At 42.8% G+C, this 16879-nt stretch overlaps 1 protein-coding gene across 6 annotated transcripts in view; it reads right to left on the reverse strand.

Moving 5' to 3' along the window:
• FGD4 (FYVE, RhoGEF and PH domain containing 4) overlaps window positions 1-16879 on the reverse strand; it is a 116039-nt gene that overhangs the window by 38867 nt on the left and 60293 nt on the right. For all 6 annotated transcript variants that reach the window (XM_062616542.1, XM_062616541.1, XM_062616543.1 and 3 more), the window contains exon 2: window positions 3573-3737. In XM_062616542.1, the coding sequence (XP_062472526.1) occupies window positions 3573-3737 (165 nt within the window). The remainder of the gene's footprint in view (window positions 1-3572; window positions 3738-16879) is intronic.

The following is a 16879-nucleotide window of genomic DNA, read 5'->3' on the forward strand; positions in this document are numbered from 1 at the left end:
GGATTAAGATTGCTGCCCACGTATTTGCTGTTAAGGGCAAATTCAAAATTACCTAACAATTCACTTCATCCTTCACAGCTGGTACAGAATGCAATTGCTTTTCTCCAAGGTCCTGGTATCTTTGCTTAGCACCCTTATTGACCTTCAGTCAGTTTCAGGATTTGTCCCAAATTTACATGTATCAAACTGTATTCAACACATAAATCCAACACATGAATTACTATATTACTGATGGAAGGAATTATAGTGGAACAAATGCTGCTCTTCTACTGTGTATCACACAGCTAGCTATTTTGCTTCTTGAAATGCCAGGGGAAAACCAAGAAAATTAACAATTTTATATTGGATTCTGTGCAGAAAGTTATTCACTTGATCTAGCTACTCTGAGTGACCCCTTTTCCAAATATTAAAACTACTTCTCAGAGACCAAGTACGGACAACAGGTTCAGAGTCCAAGGTCACTTCAAGTGCAAGATTTTGGACATTTTTCCTCTATATTAAAGCTCTATTTTCTCTATTAAAGCTGAATTTACTAAAAATAGCTGTAACCCCACTTGTAACAGATCTCAAAACTATCTTTATATTTCTCATTTTAATTATATACATTCTGGTAGGTTAGATGAAGGCCATTTTGCAATTAGTTCAACAACCAAATACACTGGCATTACAATTCAGGTCTGTCATCTTGGTTCCTCTCACTATGAAAGGACACAGTTATTTGCATGACTAGAACAACCAGTTAGAAAAACACTTTCTGCTACAATAAACCAAAAATGTTTCTGTACCTGTACATGAAAAGCTCTTAAACCAATAAACTAGAATAATTTAATTTGCTTGGATTGTTTGGTCTCCCAAATGCCTATTTCATTCATTCTGTTTTGATTTGCTTCAACTAAATAAAAAGGCCAAAAATATACTATATAACTTCAATATGATGTACATGTTTAACAGAAATAAATGGAGAAAGACATAGGCTCATCAACAAAGTAGACAAAATATTATTTATAACAGTATTATTGAATATAATCTACACAGCTGCATTTCTTAGACTACAACATTGGCAATGTGGCATTTTATAGCAAGCAATTTTGACAAACACAGAAGTCATGGCTAGGAAAGCACAACAGCTGTGTAACTATTTGAATGAATAGGGTTCAGTAATATCCAACTCCTAATTTATCTAACAGCTAATATTTATAATAAGTAGGCTGGCTTTGTTTTTGAAAGGCTTAAAATCTTTTTATTGAGTGCCCATTTCTGTTTATCAATTAACAGATTCCCAAAATATTTTTCTTAGAAAGAATACATGCTCTCTTGTTAAATTAGATGCAGAGAACACATTTCAGAGACCTAAAAACTAGTGCAGAAAGATAAGCAATGTTTACATATGACTGATAAAAACAGTTTTGTGAGCAATACTGGCAAAAGTTCTATAAAAACAATGAAAAACCTACAGCTTTATTTTGCTAAGTTGTCGTGGTTTAAACCCAGCCAGACAGCTCGTTCACTCACTTCCCCCCTTCTTTCCCTCCCCCTACTCCTGGAGGGACGGAGAGGAGAATCGAAAAGAATGCAACTCCCACGGGTTGAGATAAGAACAGTTTAGTAACTAAGGTATAACACAAATCACTACTGCTACCACCAATAATAATAATGATAAAGGAAATAACAAGGGAAGAGAATACAACACCTCACCACCAGCCAACCAATAACTCACCCCCCCCCCCCCAGCCCAACCAAGCCCCGACCTATACCTCCTCCAACCCTGCAGTCCCAGCCCTTCTGGGTAACTCCCAGTTACATCCTGGGCATGACGTGCTGTGGTATGGAATACCTCTTTGGCTAGCTTGGGTCCAGTGTCCTGTCTCTGCTTCCTCCTGGCTTCCCCTCCTCCCTGGCAGAGCATGAGGCTTACAAAGTCCTTGGCCAAACCAAAACATCATTGTTACCAGCTCTGTTCCCAGGCCGAAAGTCAAAACACTGCACCTGGGTTCAGCAGTAGCAGTCATGTTTTTCCTTTGTGGTAGCTGGTGTAGTGCTGTGTTTTGACTTCCAGCCTGAGAACAGTGTTGGTGAAGCCGATGTTTTCGGTTGCTGCTAAGTGATGTTTACCCTGACCAAGGACTTTGTGAGGCTCATGCTCTGCCAGGGAGGAGGGGAGGCTGTGAGGAAGCAGAGATGGGGTGCCTGACCCAGGCTAGCCAGGGAGGTATTCCACACCACAGCACGTCATGCCCAGGGTGGGGGGTAACTGGGAGTGACCCGGAAGGACATGGGCTTCCGGGTGGGACTCGTTTCTTGGTCGGTGGTATCGTATTCTCTTCCCTTGTTATTTTCTCTTATCATTGTTGTAGTTGATAGTAGTGGTGGTGATTTGTGTTGCTGGACTATTCTTGTCTCAACCCGTAGGAGTTGCACCCTTTCGATCCTCCTCCCCATTCCTCCGGGAGCGGGGAAGGGGAGAGCCCCGGTGGGGGGGCCTCGATTGTTGTCAGCATGGCACCACTCACTGGGAGTGAGTGAACAAGTTGCCTGCCTGGGTTTAAACCATGACACCAGGACAAAACTTTCTTGACACCCCGACAAATTTCTTCGTCCCTTAACTCTAAAATGAACTGATGCAAAATTCTTCAAGACACATTTCCCAAGTAAGTGATACACAGATTGTTAAATCCATTACATAATAACTCTACATGATTCCAGCTTCTATACATGATTTAAATGTAACCTAGTTTTCTATAAGTAATTGTAATTTCTGTCATATCAGTCACATTCCAGTTCACTGAGCAGGATCATAACCTTGCTCTTTTTTTAACTCTTGAGAAGAATGAAATTCCTATTGCATGTCATACCTAAAAAACATCAGTCCAGACTTGCTTTCAATACAAGATTTCCAGAATATGCTGACTTTGGTCAACCTCAGCAGAATCATCAATATTACTGAGAAGACCACATGAAAAATGGTTTTAGATTTAGATACATAAAGTCAACACGCAGGTGGACCTACTGAGCTTCTGAAAGTGAAGATGCTATTTATGGACAGAAAAAAGGGAAATCTACTTCTACTTTGCAGATACTATTGGTCAGCTTTTACAGCACAGAGTTCCCATCTTTTCACACACTCCCAACAGAAGGGCCCTTCTCAAGCTCCAGTGGAACCGCAAAGGCCCTGAATATCTTTCCCATCACAACCAGCAGCCTGCCAAACACTCACATTCAAAAACAGCACCAAAACCTTCCAGCTCACATGCAGTAATCCTTTTGAAAGATAAGCTCTGGCAATAGTTTAATACAAGCAAGGGGTTTGCACGCACTCTCCCATCTCTAACTACGAGACCTGTGTGCTTGTAATACATTAGTAAGTCCAACCTTCCTTCTGAGAACCTTTCTCAGCAAAACGTTATCAGAAATTACAGATTTATAAAGCATTTATTGAACATTTGTATTTCACTAGCAAGCTATTACCCCACTATTTTCTTTCTGACAAATACAGGTCTTTCAAGGCACTCTATTTCTCTTAAAGTCTGAGATGAAGAACAACTTCCCTAACAAAAATCTTTGAAGCTCCTTACCTTGTGGCTTTGGATTTGAAGCTGAACGTGGGTATTGCTTGACTGGCACACTTCCATTTATTCCCTGAGGCGCTTCATTGTGCACATTCTGCTCAACTGGCCTGGTTGTGCCACCAGCTGTACAAGGTCTAGACAATATTAAAGACTTTGGACAGACGCTGCTGCCTGAAAAACAAATATATAGAAAAACCCTAAGAGTTAGAAACAGCATTAAATAAAAGGTAGAATGACTATAAACCCATTTATTAAGTGCTAACATTTTTGCTACAGAGAAAATTAGAATAGCGTGACCAGCAGGTCGAAGGAGGTGATCCTGCCCCTCTACTCTGCTCTTGTGAGACCTCACCTGGAGTATTGTGTGCAGTTCTGGTGTCCTCAACATAAAAAGGACATGGAACTGTTGGAACAAGTCCAGAGAAGGGCCATGAGGATGATCAGGGGACTGGAGCACCTCCTGTACGAGGTCAGGCTGAGGAAGTTGGGGCTGTTCAGCCTGGAGAAGAGAAGGCTGCGTGGAGACCTCATAGCAGCCTTCCAGTATCTGAAGGGGGCTATAGGGATGCTGGAGAGGGACTCTTCATTAGAGACTGTAGTGACAGGACAAGGGGTAACGGGTTAAAACCCAAACAGGGGAAGTTTAGGTTGGATATAAGAAGGAAATTCTTTCCTGTTAGGGCGGTGAGGCACTGGAAGAGGTTGCCCAGGGAGGTTGCTCCATCCCTGGCAGTGTTCAAGAGCAGGTTGGACGAGGCCTTGGGTGATATGATTTAGCGTAAGGTGTCCCTGCCCATGGCAGGGGGGTTGGAACTAGATGATCTTAAGGTCCTTTCCAACCCTAACGATTCTATGATTCTATGTTCCCTTTAAGAGCTTCTCATTCTAAAAATATGCTTTGCCTTTAGCTGAAATTTATGATCTTGTTTAAAACTTGAAGAACTGGATATAAAAGATGACTTCCTCCATGACTAGCCTAAGCTTTTCTACAGAAAGATCGTAGTATCTAATAGACTTTTCCCTATTTAAATTGTCAATGTGCTTGCTCAACAGAGCTATAGAAAAATCAGCAGTTCTGTTCAGTAATTCTATTCCTGTAGCAAGTGTTCACAAAATACTATACAGTCGAAAAGTTTATTTTATTACAGAAGGTAGCATCCAAAAAATTAGCTAAATGTATTGCAACTTTTTTGTACGAAAGGGGCCCTATTGTAAGTGATAAAAAGGAAAAAAAAAAGGAGCAAAGCATAAAACCAGCCAACTCTGCTATTTCATTTCTTCCTAACAATAGAATTCAATATGCTGCTATTGGTAAAAAAGCTGGAGGAAAAGATAAAGCAAAAAATATTCAAAAACATAAACCAAAAAATATTCAGTGAAAACTGCAATAAAAGCACTTAATAGAATATGATTACACAGGTCTAAACCATGAACTTTTGTTCTGGGGTGTGAAAGCAATTGGTTCTGTAAACACAATAAAAACTTTGAAAAAAAAATATGAAGGACCTCAAGATCTCACTTAGGTCAATATCTATTGATCTCTGAATCAAAAAAAAACAACAGCTTATTTTGTGGGGAGAAGCAAGGGAAAGGAGGAAACCCCATTTAGCATTTATTGCAATGTTGTCACAATTACTTTCATTTTTAACCAAATGATTTCGGGTAAAGCTTGGATAAATCAATTTATCATTATTTGCCATCATTTACCTTTGCTTGCTTGTACTAGGAGAAATGCAAGCATGAGTGGGGTTTGCTTTGCATATTTCAAAAAAAAAAAATAAAAGCAAAACCAAAACCCACTCAACCATTTCATAAGGTGATCCTCTGATATCTTCTGGACAACAACTGGACCCTCTGATCTAATCCACTTCTTTCCCACAGCAAAATCCATCATATCAAGCCACTCCTAGCAACAGCCAACCCTGCTCTTAAAACAGCAGTGGAAAGAGATGCCGTAGTTATTGCTCATTGCTGCTTAAAGATTCTTCAACGTTTTGTGCATTCCAACAATATTTTCAAGTACTTTTTTTCTCTATTTCTTAAAAGCTTATTTTTCCTTTCAAACATTGAAGTAGCCCTACACCAAGAAGCTGGTTCCAGAATGATATGAACAAACTAACGAGGCCCACCACATATAGAGGATTCTCAGACAGTTGTGATCCTAGGCAGGAATTCCTCAGCTCTGTTTCCTTGGGTATCACTCCATACACAAAAAGTTGTATTAGAATCATAGAATAGTTAGGGTAGGAAAGGACCTTAAGATCTAGTTCCAACCCCCCTGCCATGGGCAGGGACACCTCACACTAAACCATGCCACCCAAGGCTCTGTCCAGCCTGGCCTTGAACACTGCCAGGGATGGAGCATTCACAACTTCCTTGGCAACCTATTCCAGTGCCTCACCACCCTCACAGTAAAGAAATTCCTCCTTATATCCAATCTAAACTTCCTCTGTTTAAATTTTAACCCATCACCCCTTGTCCTGTCACTACAGTCCCTAATGAAGAGTCCATCCCCAGCATCCCTATAGGCCCCCTTCAGATACTGGAAGGCTGCTAGGAGGTCTCCACGCAGCCTTCTCTTCACCAGGCTGAACAGCACCAACTTTCTCAGCCTATCTTCATACGGGAGGTGCTTCAGTCCCCTGATCACCCTCGTGGCCCTTCTCTGGACTTGTTCCAACAGTTCCATGTCCTTTTTATGTTGAGGACACCAGAACTGCACACAATAGTCCAGGTGAGGTCTCACAAGAGCAGAGTCGAGGGGCAGGATCACCTCCTTCGACCTGCTGGTCACGTTCCTTTTGATGCAGCCCAGGATACGGTTGGCTTTCTGGGCTGTGAGCGCACACTGAAGCCGGCTCATGTTCATCTTCTCATCAACCAACACCCCCAAGTCCTTGTCCGCAGGGCTGCTCTGAACCTCTTCCCTGTCCAACCTGTAGCTGTGCTCCAACCCAGGTGTAGGACCTTGCACTTGTCATGGTTATACTTCATAAGGTTGGCATCAGCCTGCCTCACAAGCGTGTCAAGGTCCCTCTGGATGGCATTCCTTCCCTCCAGGGTATCAACCGAACCACACAGCTTGGTGTCATTGGCAAACTTGCTGAGGGCGCACTCAATCCCACTGTCCGTGTCAGCAACGAAGATGTTGAACAAGACCTGTCCCAACACTGGTCCCTGAGGGACACCACTTGTTACTGGTCTCCAGCCAGACACTGAGCCATTGACCACATCTCTTTGCGTGTGGCCATCCAGCCAGTTCTTTATCCACCGAGTGGTCCATCCATCAAATTGATGTCACTCCAATTTAGAGGCAAGGATGTTGTGTGGGACAGTGTCAAAGTCGTGTGGGACAGTGTCGAACGCTTTACACAAGTCCAGGTAGATGACATCAACTGCTCTACCCCTGTCCATCAGTTCTGTAGCCCCATCATAGAAGGCCACCAAATTGGCCAGGCAGGATTTCCCCTTAGTGAAGCCATGCTGGCTGTCACCAAGCACCTTGTTGATTTTCATGTGCCTTAGCATGACTTCCAGGAGAATCTGCTCCAAGATTTTGCCAGGCACAGAGGTGAGACTGACTGGTCTGTAATTCCCCGGGTCATCCAATTTCCCCTTCTTGAAAATGGGGGTTATATTTCCCTTTTTCCAGTCATCGGGAACTTCACCTGACTGCCATGATTTCTCAAATATGATGGCCAGCGGCTTCGCAACTTCATTTGCCAGCTCCTTCAGGACCCACAGATGGATCTCATCAGGTCCCATGGACTTGTGCACGTTCAGATTTTTAAGATGGTCTCAAACCAGTTCCTCTCCTACAGTGGGCCCAAGGTCTTCATTCTCACAGTCCCTGCATCTGCCTTCCAAGACTTGGGTGGTGTGGTCAGAGCCTTTGCCAGTGAAGACCGAGGCAAAGAAGTCATTCAGAACCTCAGCCTTCTCCAAATCCTGTGTAGCCAGTTCTCCTGAGAGCTTCCAGAGAGGGCCCATGTTGTCCCTAGTCTGTCTTCTATTAGCTATGTACCTATAGAATCCCTTCCTGTTATCCTTAACATCCGTAGCCAAGTTTAATTCTAACTGGTCCTTAGCTTTCCTAACCTGGTCCCTAGCTTCCCAAGCAACACCCCTGTATTCTTCCCAGGCCGCATGTCCTTGCTTCCACCTTTTATAAGCCTCTTTTTTCCTTTGAATTTTTCTCAGCAGCTCCTTATCCATCCAAGGAGGTCTCCTGGCCCTCCTGCTGCACTTCCTTCTAGCTGGGATGCAACACTCCTGAGCTTGCAGTAGGTGATCCTTGAACAGCCTTGGGCCTCCCTGCCCTCTAGGGCTGTATCCCATGGAACCTTACTAAGCAGGTTCCTGAAGAGGCCAAAGTCTGCTCTCTTGAAGTCCACGGCAGTGAGCTTGCTGCATGCTTTTCTCACTCTCCTGAGGATCTCGAATTGTACTATAGCAGCGTGATCTCTGTATCACACCATTCCTCAAAGCCTAAAAAGCTGCCTTAAGCCTTCCCTGTCTCCATCAAAGAGATGGAGGTCAAAATAGGAACATATTTTACACGCACAACTTCCTCAAGGCACTTACTGCTGTTTAAGGTAATCACTCATGGTCACTTTAAGCCAAGGCAGATGCAGAACTGCTGCTGAGAACAGGCAGCTCTGTGGTTTGTTGCTCCTCCTCCCTCCCCGTCAGCATCTGCTCCAGCTTCTGCTCCTGGCTACTCCTTCCCCTATGCCAGCACCAGCATTTGTTCAACCACAAAGTCAGACGAGCAGCAGAAATTATGCAGTTGAAACCTAGAGTATATTTTAGATTGGTTTGGCCTCATGGTTGCCCCAGCACTACTGCTGACACAAGGGGACAAGAGAGCTCCTCTCAGCAGCAGCCTTTACTTAGATTGGCAACCCCAGTCCCTCAAGCAAATGGGATTCCGATTTGGATTGTACTTGGTTTACACATGCACGAGCACAACTTTAATACAAAGTGAAGCAAAACCAGGAACAGCTCAAAATAGACCTTTAATGCAAAAACATTAGGCTGCCTTAAGCACTAATTTGTTGTCGTCCTCACATGCTCTTTGCTAGATTGGTTAATATTAGTTGCATTCAGTGGGCAAAAGCCATTTTGTAAAGCTTGTCCATTGTAAAACAAAACAGTGACACAGCCTCTGTAGCAGGTTCTTTTGCAACTGCTTATGGAATGTAAAAGCTCAGAGATGTGTCCTGACCCAAGGTGTACTCTGGCTTCACATGTGGAACAATTTAGCACAGGGCAGGTGTAGGGAAACAGAAGGTCTTCGAATTCATTAGTGTTTTACAAGCCATTACACAAAATACTCAGCCTGTCTGGAAGCCATATTTGCTGGAGATGGACATGGAAGTGGTAAATGCTCCATCCCTGGCAGTGTTCAAGGCCAGATTGGACAGAGCCTTGGGCAACATGGTCTAGTGTAAAGCATCACTGACCATGGCAGAGGGGCTGGAACTAGATGATCTTAAAGTCCTTTCCAATCCAAACCGTTATTCTGTGATTCTATGCTACAGACATTTAACCTGTATTTCAAACTAGTAATTCTGTTAATCATGTCACATCCTCAAGCCATGTGTTTTGAAGAGTAATACAGCCAGCTATACTGAACAGCTTGTTTTATATATAAAGCTCGAATGGAAAAATGTAATGGAAATCTAGCCACAACATACTTCCATACCAAACCGAGTAGGCAAAATCTCTGGATAAAAAGCATCCTTTATCATTCATGGAAATATGAGCCCTAGTTTCTACCCAGTGAAAGATAATACCTTCTAGATGATGTAGACAAGATTGAGGCAGAAATACATGAATTCTCACCGTCTTCTATCAAGTGTATTGTATGCATGTGTATTATAACAAAAGCCCAAAGCATGTAGTTTTCAGCACATTACAAAAATTCCAAATACTTTCTCCACAATGCAGCATGTATTTCAGTAGGGCTGCTCAATTCCGTCCATTTAAGTAAGCAGTAACTTAGTCGACCTTTTCGAAATACAGCTGGTGCCCTGTAAGTACAACTTAAAATCCCTTTAGGTATGCAAAAGGTCAGATATGCTGCAAAAACTCTTTTACTGGGCATGCCATTGTGATTATTTCTGACCTGATTAAAGAAATACTTGTGTTCTTCTGCTATTCCTACACATTATAAGAACCGAGAAATTTTGCTTGAAATCAGAAATGCAATGCACAACAAAATACTACCCACCAGTTACTGTGTTTGCTAGTACACGATTAATTATGATGATTAAGTACACTGAAGAGGAAAGAAAAGTGTGGAAATATTGAAGAAAATTTAAAAATGGGGCCAGCTAGAATGTAAGTGATAAAGAGGAGGTAATAAATAACTAACAGAAAAGAGAAATAAACACTGTAAATTTGATAAGCACTTAATTATTTTGCTTATCATCTGCAGGAAAATGAGCAGCTAGAATGCTTGCAAATATGCTTGCATCTGCAAGAAAGTTTGAAGCTAGGTGATGCATAATCTGTTTTTTTCAGAGCATTCTAATTAGAAATAACTTGGAGCTATGAACATTTAGATAAACATAATCAGCCAGCTTGAAATACCAGTAACATTGAAATGCTTATTTATATTCACAAAAGGTTAAACTACTGTTTTAGTGCTGGATAGGTCCTCCATCAGCAGTTCCATAACCTTCAGAAAGACAATTTCAACACCATTAAGTCTTTCATTATATTCATTTTCAGTCCTGAAAGGAAGAATATGACAACCCAGACACAGGTCCCTCATAAACACATAGCTGTCGAGGCACCTGGTTATAGCGAGTGCCAGAGCTTGTTGGTGATGGTAGATGGTGGATGTGTAAGATGTCAGCAGGATGATTTGCTCTGCATGGTGGCAGAGCTACAGGAAGAGGTGGAATGGCTGAGGAGCATAAGAGAATTTGAGGAGGAAAGTGACTAGTGGACCCGCTCTCTACAGTCCCCAAGAGAAGCAAGCCACCTACCCAAAACTAAAGAACTTCAGGATCCCCTACCTTCCTGCCATCGAGCACATGGAAGGAACTTGGGAAACAGGGGTTACACCTCAGAACAGACAGCATATTACCCCCCAGCTCGTGTCACCTTCCCAAATACCCCTCTATGACAGATTCGAGGCCCTGGTACTTCAGGATCAGGAAACTGAGGAAGATGGTGGTAAGGGATCATCCAGCCCAGCATCAGCAACTGGGTGCCAGCAGAATCTGTGCTTCAGTGCCAATCACTTCTGAAGCAGCTCGAACCCCTTCAAAGTCCCCTTGGAAAGATGCCACTCTGAGCTTCTGTTCCAGAGCACCCCGATGGGGAAGGATCCACGGGTAAGGGCCTTTACTAGAAAACTCATCTGGTACAGCCCTATGACTAGTATCCTTTATAAATCTTCCAGGTGGACAATGCGGAAATACCTTCAAGAAGCCTGAGTGGGCTCAAGAAGGACTTCAGGGCCTTGAGGTGACTGGTTCAGGGTTCAGGAACCCAAGTAGTGATCTCATCCCTCCTGCCAGTCCAATCATCGACAATGGTTACACATCAGAAAAATGTCACTAATTAATTCCTGGCTCCATGACTAGCATCAGTGTCGGAATTCTTGGGGGTTGTGACCATGGGCCAGTTTACATGGCACCAGGCCTGCTGGTGGCAGGTGGTGTATGCCTGTCCCAAAGGGGGAAAAGGTGTGTTCTTCACTGGGTTGGAAAATGTCTAGATGGGCAAGCCCAAAGAGTGGTGGTAAATGGCATTGCATCTAGTTGGTGACTGGTCACTGATGGTGTCTCTCAGGGCTCGGCCTTAGGGCCAGTGTTAATAACTTCACTGATGGTCTGGATGAGAGGATCAAGTGCACCCTCAGTAAATTTGTGGATGACACCAAGTTGGGTGGGAGTGTTGATCTACTGAAGGATAGGAAGCTCTGCAGAGGGATCTGGACAGGCTGGATAGATGGGCTGTGGCCAATGGTATGAGGCTCAACAAGGCAAAGTGCTGCATGCTGCACTTGGGCCACAACAGCCCCATGCAGTGCTACAGGCTTGGGGAAGAATGACTGGAAAGCTCTTCAGTGGAACGGGACCTGGCAGTGCTGACTGACAGAGCTAAACATGAGCCAGCTTGTGCCCAGGCAGCCAAGAAGGCCAACAGCATCCTGGCCTGTGTCAGCAATACCATAGCCAGCAGGGCCAGGGCAGTGATCAAATCTCGTGCCTTCAGAGGCACCTTGAATCCTGTGCTCAGCTCTGGGCCCCTCACTACATGTGTATCATGCAAAGTAAAGAAGTGAATGGTGAATTTCACATTCATTACAAATCTGCCAATACAGTCTACAGCAGGCAGACTCAGTGTGCCTTAGTCCGTTGCCCTGTCTGGCTGCAGCCTTTGTTCTTTTGACTCTGATCTAATAGTTATTTCCATGCAAACAGATCTGCACATCTGCTGTGAGTCTTACTAAAATGAGTAAATCAGTAATTAATGGGATTACCTTTCAACATTTGTCTAAATTTTGGATTAGCACGACATGCCCTGCTGGTGCTGTTCCAGTACAATAAAAAGCACCGTACAGGACTTCACATGGCTTATTTCCCAGACTGAGCCCCAAAACCTATTTCCTTAGAAGTAATTATGTTTTCTCCAAGCAACATGCACTGATTACAGTATGCTCCTAATCAGAGAGGGTGCATTCTGAAGTCAGGAGTATGGAGACACGCGTGAGGAAAGGAAAGGCAAAGCAAGTAAAATAACCACCTTCAACATGTGGACTCTTTAAAATCAGTTATTTTGATAGAAGTCCAAGTGGCATATATTACAAATGTTAACTAGTTGTGCAAAATAAAACAGAAAAAGGATCAATGGACAGCTTCTTAAAACTGTACTAAAAGGCACAGGTTTGATCCTTTTGAGAACAAGCCCACCCCTACAGCCACCATCACTTACACCCTTACCTACTGGGCCAGCCACTGCTTTCATACTGTCATCTACAGCCCAGCAGTGCCACTCATCTCCCAGTTTTCAGGGGTGGTGAAACTGATGCTGTGACACCTCAGTGTTAGAGGGGCTGACAAGCTGGTGAAACTGATGCTGTGACACCTCAGTGTTAGAGGAGCTGACAGGCTGATGATGGCTAGAGGGGTGGAAGTAGAAAACACTGCTTACCACACAGGTGGTGGAGGCTGCAAGTCATGGAAAAAATACATGACAACCTTACTCCTGGCCATTGCTGCTGTGGTTGTCAACTCATACCTCTTCCCCCATTTTAGGAAGGGGAGGCAGAAAGCCTTTGCACTTGCTACTGACTAAGCAGCTGCTTCAGCTGGCAGGACCCCCAGTAACCTGTCGTTACTGATCCCAACGCACAGGGCAGCAGGGCTGCTGGTGGGAGCAAGCAGAAGTACCCAGCGCAGTAGCTGAAGCACAGCAGTGTCTCTCTTGACTGGAAAACACGGATTTCAAATAGGATGCCAATGCACAGCTTGTGGTTTGAAAGTAGTAGCTTATGACTGAGGTTCCCTGACAAAAACACAAAAACACAGCATCTTTTACACTAAGGTACTTATGAGTCACCTATGCTCTTACATACTGGGACAATGGCTTTGCCGATGATGGTCATTAATCAGGTAGTTAATGAATAATGCAGGTTTCTTACAGAGCAGAAACAAGCAACATTCGTCTCCAGAAAGGCATATGATTGAAGAGAAAGCTCTGAGTACCAGGAGTTCTCTTTATAGGAACCAAGCACCGCTCTTTCACAGACGTAGTTCCTGTATTACAAAACATTCCCTCAAATCCCTATTTTCACTTTGGCCTTTGAACATGTATTATCAAGCCCAAAGTTGAAACAGAAAATACACAATAGTGTCCTTTTACTTTTATAGACTTTTCATGGCTTGTTTTTTTTTGTAAAATAATGTCAATATCTCTTTCAGCATGGATAGTATTTTTTTCTTTTTATTAAGTCTATATACAAGACTTAAGGGTGACCACAGTTCCTGACCCTACAAGTCGTGTACCATGAACTTCATGTAGTTAAGAGCCCCAAAGTTAACTCACAGAAAAAAACAAATGACCCACAAACCTAAGAATACTGAGAAAGAAAAAGGGTACAGTAAGTAGCAGCAGCTTCATCAAACCAGGATAAGGTAGTGTAAATTAATCCTGTAACCAAAGTCAGCTACCCTGCTGTTGCCATTTAATTTCTACACCGGTAACTTCAAGTAATTCCTCCTTTCATTTGCTATAACACATATAGGTAGCTTTCAGCTCAGGAACTGCTTCCAAATGGCTGTATTTCACAAAATCACAGGAGTGTCCTGACTATGTATATCAATCTCTTCATCTGTTGTGATCAGCAGAACATTGGTGAGCCCTGTATCCAAGGATCACTTCCTCTCCTCCACACCTCATAAGCTATTCACAGCTTCCTACACACTTGATGAATGAAGGGGTTGAGTAAGGTTTGTGTAGGTTTCCTGAGCTCCTACTGCATTAATAGCCATTTTGATTATGAACCTAGCACGAGAAAAAAAATGAACACAATGTACCTCCATCGAGTTTTCCCCAAACTATTTTTTCCTTTTAGTTTTCTGTGTAGACCTGTGTGAGGTGAACCTGTCAGCTATTCTATTTAACGCTATGTTAAGTTATTTCACTGAGTTTTTAACTGACACCAGTATTATTTTGCACAGATGGCAGTCATCATTTTCTAAATGTCCTGAGCTCCTATTTACTAAATAAGATGTCCAATTTGTATAAGCATATTCACTGATCACAGAAGAACCACTTGTTTGAGTAAGGGTTGTGGCTCTGAGCGCTATGTGTTTCTCTTGCTTTATTTGTCAAGTCTTAAGATGAAGATTTGTTTTCTTCCGGTTATCATGTGTAAGATAAACAGCAATGACATCATGCTGGGCGGCATAAAGATAAACAGCATGACATCATGCTGGGCGGCATAAAGATAAACAGCATGACATCATGCTGGGCGGCATAGTCTAACTTCATATTAAGGAGCACACCTGCACTACAGGGATTACATGAAGGAAAAATGCAGCTGACCTCCTCTTCCATACTTGATAAGCCATTATGAAGTAACAGTGTGGTTAAATTTTTAGACAAATGCTAACAGGTTTCAAAAAAAATTATAAATTTGATCTAACTGCAAATGTCACCATTTTGCTCAGTATACAATGTTCAGAAGACTAACAAGTTAGTCACTGACATTTTCATCTTCTACTCTGTCCAGTTATCTTGCAGTTACTTCATATTCACCTCAACAGCTATTTTAGAAAACATCCATATGCTTTGAGACACAAAATCAGCTACTTCTGTTGATGAAAGACAAAGAATCTCTAGAAACAGGATGCTAAAAAACAAACAAACCCTCCTCTAAAAAAAAAAAAAAAAAAAACAACAAAAAAAACCAAACCCAAACCAACTCCCCCCCTCTCTAGACATAAGGGTGAGGAAGCAGAGAGGGGAGGAAGTCTAATTACAGAAGGCTGAAACTGTAACAGACCTATTATTTCAGAAGATCTTAGCAGAAGTTGTATAAATATAAATTTCTAGAAGGCTTTCAGTGTGTAAAGATATAAATACATAATTCAATATATCCAAAATTCAGAACAGACAAAAATCCAAACAGAAGTCAAATCTTCAACACCAGACAATAAAACTACTGCTGATAGATGGAAATCACTTCCCACATCCAACTGCTGAGGCAGTCTCTGTGTCCAGCCAGCATCTGAAAACTCAAAGCCCATCCAGTAGCCAGCTGCCATGGACACGTGTTATTCCAACTGTGCTTGCCCCCCCCTCCTCCTGGCTGCTGCTCCCACCACTTTCTGTGCATCAGCACTGGCATGGCATCTCATCCCAGGATGCAGCCTGGGAAAGTTAAGCCATCAGAAATGTAACCCTGCCAAGGAAATAAAGCAGCCAGTTTTACACATTTGTTCACCTTAGATGCACTAGAGTTCGATGAAAACTTATTCATGAGGAAAGGAAGACAAAACTCCCCTTCCAGAAGCAAGTAGCCATTAGAGAACATTAATTCTGCTGAAACACTTCAGTGGGGCTGGAGCAAACAGTAAGTGTGTTTGGGGAATTAAAATCAGAAAACTATTCTTTAAAAAAGCGTGGCTTGAAATTTGAAGTAATATGCCCTAATTAAAGAACAGGCTGCAGGGTGTTAACTGCAGAATAGCATCGCAACAGGCTACTGGGCACTACTCCGTGTTATGTGAAAAGTTACAAGGAACTATAAAATTATGAACTTGATAAAGAACAAAGTGTGGGTGGAGAGAAACATGCAGCTGCTTGCCCCTTACAACACTGAGAACTCCAGCTGCTCATCAGTAGCGAATGCCTATGGTCCCCGCCAAGCCAGGGGCAGGCAGCCCGCTGTCAGGCTCCCCAAGCACTTCAGTCTCCCTGCCAAGCAATTAACAACCATCATCTACCAAACACAGAAAAACAAGCAGCTCCCTGGGAATGCTTACTGCACCAAGACAGAAATATAAAGAACCCAAAGCTGGACACTTTGCAAGAATTCAAGTGCTTCCTGCTTTTGACCTGGTTGGGGGAAAAAAAAAAAAAAGAAAGAAAGGAAAAAGAATAGCCCCAAAGAGCCTGATTTAAGTACATTTAAGGCCTTTCTGTGAAATCGTTCAAGGAACCTTCTTGTCCAGTCTTGTTTAAGTCTACCAGCTTTTATATCTTGTCCATAAGACACAAGAAAGATATCATCGTTTCACACTAACTCATCAGTTCATTATCATCTTTATGGAAGGAAAGCAAATACAAGTTGTCTGGAATCCAAATGGGGAAAAATCTTAGCCCTAAATTGTCAGAGATGACCACATTTCAGGAAGAAAAGAAAATGTATAATAGCTAGAGGTTTGTGCAACACATCTGAAGGATGTGCAACATTTCACTTCATAGACATTGTGAAAATGAAAACATTTGAAGGCCCCAGGATAGGAAAAAAAAAAAGACTGCTGAAACCCAAACCACAGCTACCCCAGAGTGAGACAGCCTCCCACCAAGAGAAGAAAGTTTTGTACCCTCCATGGAGTTCTGTTCTGTGTGAGTGAGTTGAACTGGCTTGTGGATGAGACCAAAAGTCTGGGAAAGCCCTAGTAAGGGACTGGGCAACCTTTTGGCAGCAAATGCCCACTGGATCACTCAAGCAGTTCACAGAACTGCAGCCCAACAAAATGTTGCTGGCTTCTATGCAGTATTTACTGTTTTCCTTACAGCTTCAGGTTTTGGCATCAGAAGAAAGAGAATAAAAATATTCA

This window comes from Pezoporus occidentalis, unplaced genomic scaffold, assembly GCF_034315485.1.
Source record: "Pezoporus occidentalis ecotype Australia unplaced genomic scaffold, CSIRO_AGI_Poc_V1 ctg19, whole genome shotgun sequence".
NCBI classification, from domain to species: Eukaryota; Metazoa; Chordata; class Aves; order Psittaciformes; family Psittacidae; genus Pezoporus; species Pezoporus occidentalis.